The sequence below is a fragment of the Gadus chalcogrammus genome, chromosome 6 (assembly GCF_026213295.1).
Source record: "Gadus chalcogrammus isolate NIFS_2021 chromosome 6, NIFS_Gcha_1.0, whole genome shotgun sequence".
In the NCBI taxonomy this organism is placed as follows: domain Eukaryota; kingdom Metazoa; phylum Chordata; class Actinopteri; order Gadiformes; family Gadidae; genus Gadus; species Gadus chalcogrammus.
The window spans coordinates 24,893,079-24,899,323 of record NC_079417.1 but is presented as its reverse complement, the minus strand read 5'-3'; the positions used below and the strand labels follow the sequence as shown (position 1 = coordinate 24,899,323).

The 6,245-nt window shown below is 41.4% G+C and overlaps 1 protein-coding gene across 1 annotated transcript; it reads left to right on the top strand.

Moving 5' to 3' along the window:
* The first annotated feature begins 226 nt into the window (after positions 1-226).
* LOC130383855 (uncharacterized) lies at positions 227-4,738 on the top strand. Its single transcript, XM_056591709.1, has 8 exons — positions 227-567; positions 2,247-2,344; positions 2,730-2,876; positions 3,134-3,336; positions 3,443-3,579; positions 3,704-3,797; positions 4,041-4,388; positions 4,511-4,738. Exons 2-8 carry the CDS (start codon positions 2,263-2,265, stop codon positions 4,697-4,699), a joined length of 1,200 nt encoding a protein of 399 aa, XP_056447684.1. The 5' UTR covers positions 227-567; positions 2,247-2,262; the 3' UTR covers positions 4,700-4,738.
* The last annotated feature ends 1,507 nt before the right edge of the window (positions 4,739-6,245 follow it).

Genomic DNA, 6,245 nt, shown 5'->3' with positions numbered 1-6,245 from the left:
AGTACATGAGGCCCCAGGACTCCCGTGTTTTCTAGAATATTTACAGATTCACCAGAAACTCGACTGAACGTGGAGGAGTCGTTCACGAATCGTATGTTCGTTCAGAATGGTTTCCGGTAGCGGTAAATCGCATCATGGAATGGACCCCATTGCACGGTTCTCAGCTGAGTCAGTCAGACTCAGGGGAGTTAGTGCTAAATGCCAAAGTGTTAAAATCCCAGAGTATTCATGACCAGAGTAGATTTTATACACTTTGGTGTTGAAAAGGCACTAAGTACATTTTTTGGGGTGTACCAGAAACACTCTTGGGTGTTGTCTCTAAGTATAATGCTGGTGTAGAGTAATTTCAGTGTATATTTTAGGATGATGGACTCCCTGAGTGTCCAACGGTTAGGTTTCGATTCGTCATTGGGTCGCTGCGCCTTCTCATTGGTTGAATCTAGAGACATGTGACCGTTTGTCCTCTTCCACACTACGCGGCAAACTGTTTCGGCAGAGACGGTTGGTTGACTAGAGACGAGGATCGAATCAACGAAGCCATTTTTGAACTTCACGGCAATGTAACAGGTAAGAAAAGTACCAAGTGAATAATGCACAGGGTTTCTATGTTTCATAGTTAGTTGTGCGTGTGTACTTCGTATAGGTCAGAAATTGTATTCATAATGGGTCTTAAGAAGGTATTAAAGTCTTAAATTTAACTTGTTCAAACCTGCAGAAACCCTGAATGCAGAATATTAAGCATTTCTTCGTCTTTTAGATCTGATAACCAACTTATAAATGCTAACGATTTTAGCTAACGTCAAACCTAATGGCCAATGCTAATGAGGCACATGTCTTCAATTTAGCTAACGCCTGCGCGTAAATCGCCATTGCTCATGGGACCTATGAGACCGAAAAAAATGTATGGGAGTCAATGGAGAGAAAGTAATTATTTACTGATCCCAGTCTTTATATGCCCCGGATTACACATATGTTGTTTGTGGATTTAAATGATAATTTTTCATGCAAAGAAAACTATAATTTAGCGGGAAGGAGTTTGATACGGTTAGTTTTTGTGTGGGGCGCTTTGTGGACTACAACTCCCGCTGCTCTCGACGTGTATGATGTACGTCACCACCACTCGCAAACGGATCCCGTCGGAACATGGCTGTGTCTTTGGTGCACTTTACCACCTTCTTTCAAGGAGAGCACCAAAGCCTTGATCGAGGTGAAAGAAGGTGGTAAAGTGCACCAAAGAGACAGCCATGTTCCGACTGCGGGATCTGTGTGAGCGCGACCCCTCCCCCTCCCACTCTGTCCTTCCGAACGAGCCATGTGCAAAGACACCTCATTCCCCCCCCCGCCACCCTCTCACAACGCAACAAGCATGGAGGATACCGCTAAATAAAATCATACGGCGGAGTGAGACGAATTTATTTCAAAGAGGATAAACAACGGCTCGGTTAATTAATTAAAATATACGAAACAAGCGAAATTAAACCAAACATGTTCCCAAATGGAACAGAGGGGGAGGGGGGGGGGCGATCTCGCCATCTCGGTTGAACTCAGTGGTGACCGAGCGAAATGAACTGTTTGAACTGTAAGTTCAAACAGTATGAACTGTTTTCATTGTGCTTGGTATGAACTGTTTTCATTGTGCTTGGACCACTTTGGTGGTTTAAATGGTAATTTCAATCACTCGTATTACTGCAATACCTTACTGCGTCCGTATCTCTGCCTATGTACACAAATATATTGTATTTGTGTACAGCACTTTGGTCAACTACTGTTGTTTTAAATGTGCTATATAAATAAACTTGACTTGACTATGGCTCGCCTGGTCCTCTGCCAATGCTACCGCGATAACAGCTTTCCGGGTGGCGTCCATGTTTTCCTCCAACGACCGAGCGAAATAATAAAACGCTTGAAGTGTGGGCGTGGCGTCAGATCTGAGATCCGAGTCGGTTCGCAGAGAATACTCGAACGCAGCATAACCTACAGCTGTATATTATTGTTTTGCACGGGTGAATATTTGTTTAGATGAAAAACTGTTTCCCTTTTTTTTTTTTTACATGTTCATGCCATGTGCCAGCCAGAGTTCCTTAATGGCACAACCAATGTTCTAACTGGCAGCTATTTTTGTAACCTTCAAAGTGTTCCATTCTGTTAAAAAATAACGATACAAAATCAAATGTTGCAGTCATACTGACCTGTGTTTTGTGATGCTAAATCAAATACACAAATACTTGTTGTTGTTGTTGTAATAGTGGAAGGACGACAACAATGCTGTTCAAAGTGCAATACCACGGAAAGAAGAAGTACATTAAACTTAATGGAGACTCACATTCAGAATTTCTCAAAGAGGGTAAGTTACTTGAGTACCACATTTAACACTAGAACCGGTAACATAGGTAATATATACTTGCAGCGTTTTTTTTATTGTATGTAACTTTCTTGACAATATGATCGCTTCTTGAACTAAAGAACACACTGCAGTTGGGTGTATGGATGGTATGAGATGAACTGATCATAGGTGACGTGATTTCAGAGACAAACATTGATTATGAGTGGAAATGGCCTTTAACTACTCTGGATAGCTAACACAGAGTGGCCATTGTATAGGGAATTGAGAGGGCTTCATGGATTATGTAATATTCAGGTACACTACAATAATAAAAGAGCTTGAAAGCTCATTATTTACCTCTGTAAAATGCATTCCAGGCTTCATTAACTTTTTTCTGTATTCAAAGCTAAAGTGAAGTTCAGCATCTCCACTGAGACAGACATATATGTGCTGGATGACACTGGAACAGAGGTCGATGAAGAGGTCTTCACCGACATCCTGGAGGAAAAAACGGACATCCTGTGGACGATTGTTGATGTTCTTTCAGTCTCTGGTAAATGGTCATTTGATTGTATTGTCCATCGAAGGGTTACAGTTGCAACATGTGGCCGTTGTAATCGACTTTGCCTCCCAAAAAGGAGTTGTGCTTAAAAGGTGGCCATATCAACCATCAAAACTCATATCTATAACTGGAAAAGAAAACACTTTCCCTGTCTACCCAGTCATCTCCTCTAAATAGAACATGTGGATCAATTAATGAAATCACAAGTGAAAAATGTTTTTAAAAAATATTGTGTGCCCTCTTTTCAGACTCTCCTGTCCCATCCTCATGCAATGACACCTTGTCACTATCGTCACCCACATCAGAGAGTGATACTTCTCTGATGTCTTCAAAAAGATGGCCCATCGATAATTCCTTTCTAATGTCTCCAAAAAGACAGTGCACAGATGACACCATCTTGAAGTCCACACAAAGTCAGCATATTGATGACAGTTCTTCACAGGCCAAAGAGGTGTTGTTTTCTGGAGAACATTTGTCTTTATGTTGTAAATGTTGTATGTTTTGGAATAACATTTTTTGCTATGCTGATCTACTTTTTTATTATTCCTGTTGTCAAGCTTGTCAAGAGAGTTCTGGAACAAAAGCCTGGAGGGGAGAAGATACTTAAAGAATATGCCATGAGAGGAGAATTTAAGGACCGGACACGCCGTGAACTTGTCAACATCATTGTTGCTGATATGGTGGAAAAATATGGGTAAGTAAAATATTTTACTGTGCATGATTTATTGAATGGTATTTTCATAGTATTTGACCATTGTAAATTGCCATACTGATTTTCTTATTTTTCCTGTCAATGCAACCTATCATTTTCCACACAGACGTGCTCCACCAAAGGACAAAAGAACACAGTATGCATGGGGGATTGTAACACTGTTTCCTTCTCTAAAAGACCCCTACTCCAAAAAAGGCTATGTGAGTACCGGTATATTAAGTGTGGTTAATGTTACTCAAATGTTCATGTTATAGTTATCAAGACTTTTGCAGTTTCTTAGGAGTAATGTAGGACGGCTTCTTTATTACCAACTTTGCTATGTGTACAAGCAGCAAGGGATCAATTAATATTCTTGATGGTAAATCTTAACAATTCTTTCTACCAGTATCCATATTGAATCATGCTGAATTTTTTTTCTTTTTTTCCAACTTTATTGTTTTTAGGAACATTTCTATGATGCAGATAGCAACGAGGGCTACATTGCATGGAAGCTTAAAAACACACAGCGGGACCTCAACAGTGGCAGCAGTAGCAGTGGATTTAGGAGAATGAGCTCTCACACCTCAAACAGCAGTGGACCACAGTTGGAGAGAGAAGTGTCTAAAGAGCTCCAGCTGGAGGGAGACCAATGTTGCGAGGCCATTTCTCTACTGAAACACAGCACGGACAAAGAACAGATATTCATGAAAATGAAAGCAACCTTCAACCACAGACAACAGCTGATCCACGATCCTGAGCAATGCAGCACAGTTCTTACACTGTTCCCAAGGTTCCTTGACACGAAAGGCCTGGTAAATTCACGTTAATTATGTTTAAAATGTATTCTGTCAAAAACAGCATCACAAAGCTGAGGATATTTCCCGCCCACTGCTACCACCATCAAATAAACCTACACATAATTTCTCCCCTTTAGGTCTTGCAGGACTTTGACCTGTTGTTTAGTGCTGAGACTTCTTCAAAACTTCTTGAGAAATGGGGAACACTCCTGAAGGTAAAAGTAATAGAGCAAGCCAAAAACCTCAACAAGACACCCCTTCTTGACGACCTCATTCAGTCTGCAGAGGAGAACCCTGATGAGGATGATGAAGTGCCAGGTAAGTGATATAAAATAACCTGTTTGTATTTGGCCACCTTTTTAGATGCTGACTATTTATTGACAAGAACTTAAAGGTCCCATGGCATGCCGCCAGGTGTGGCGTGATTAGCCGCTACAAGCCGTTTTGGAAATCTGGCCCTTATGACATCACAGGTGGGCGTGTCCACCTAATATGTGTGACAGATAGATGAGCAACGTTTGGTACAGTCCACTGAGTAGGCTGGTAGACTGATCTATCCAGCACACATCTTGGTGGACACGCCCACCTGTGATGTCATAAGGGGAAGATTTCCAAAACGGCTTGTACCAGCTAATCACGCCACACCTGGTGGCATGCCATGGGACCTTTAAACTATCTAATATGCAGTAGTGTAACCAAACAAAACAGACATGTTTTGGCTAATTATTGTACCTTTCACTTGATGCAAGGGAATTTTCTCACAGGTAGAGAGAAATGCGGTAGCATGACTGTTCAACATGCATACTGGATAGAACAATCCTCAGTTAGGAAATATCTGAAATTAAATGTCTTCAAAACCTCCAGCACTTAGACAAGTGATGTCCCACAAATACCAGAATGAATTGCAAGTGATGATATGTAAACACAACAGTTAGCGACTTCTCATAGGATAGAGTTCAGTTGAAGTTCCTTTTTTAATTCTAAAGAATGAATGGTGTGGAGGTAATTATTTTTGCAATGCACCAGTTTCTTTTCAGTGCATCTCCATGTCGAGGCCTTGTGAAAATAAAATCAGTAAAAAGGTTGTACTTTTTGTCATCTTACAGTCAAGTCGCAGCCTTCAGGAACACTCTGGTCCAGACCAGCGGAGGCAGCCCTACATCCTGGCAGTTGGGACGGCAAGAAACAGCATCCATCAGTACTACATTGCGATGGATAATGGGCTCCTTCCCTGCAATGCCAGGTCTTCCCTCGCAGCCTTTGATGAACTTTTCAAGGCACATTATGTGTTTGGTGTCTCCTATGACCAGGCCTTAAACAGCATGTTTACATTTGTGCAGACCACCATATACAACATTGACATCGGACTCTCTCACGAAACTCCCAGAGTCAAGGACCTCAGGGCAAAGCTCCTCAACTGAACTTATGATGTTTGGATGCTTTGTGTGCAAATCCGCTTTTCACAGCATTCAGCTGTTGGTCCGCCATCTCAAAGTTTCCCATGCCTTTTTTCCTGGTAAGCAGTTTCAATTGGTGTGTGACCAGAATGGATGCCGTCACAGATTTTGTAGTTTTTCAGGCTTCAGAAAACATCTTCAGTGCAAGCATAATGCTGAAATTCTAGATCCAGCTATTAATGAACCAGTTACTCCTTCAGTTGTTGTACATGATCAGCGAACAGTATCAACTTTAATTTCAGAGCAACCAGTGAATTCTCAAAGTTGTATTGAGAACAGGCAACATACCCAAGAAATGTGTGCATCCCTTATTGCAAAACTCCAAAGCAGTGGTGTGGCTACTAATGTTGTAAAGACTGTTGTTGCAAATATGGAGGAGCTTGTAGAGGAATTGCATTCAACTGTTAAAGAAGAT

Bases quoted from the DNA above. Each gene is read 5' to 3' on its own strand.
- LOC130383855 (XM_056591709.1), top strand. From the start codon at position 2,263: ATGCTGTTCAAAGTGCAATACCACGGAAAGAAGAAGTACATTAAACTT. The intron at 2,877-3,133 runs GTAAATGGTCAT...CCCTCTTTTCAG, and splicing joins TGATGTTCTTTCAGTCTCTG to ACTCTCCTGTCCCATCCTCA. The intron at 3,798-4,040 runs GTGAGTACCGGT...TATTGTTTTTAG, and splicing joins CCTACTCCAAAAAAGGCTAT to GAACATTTCTATGATGCAGA.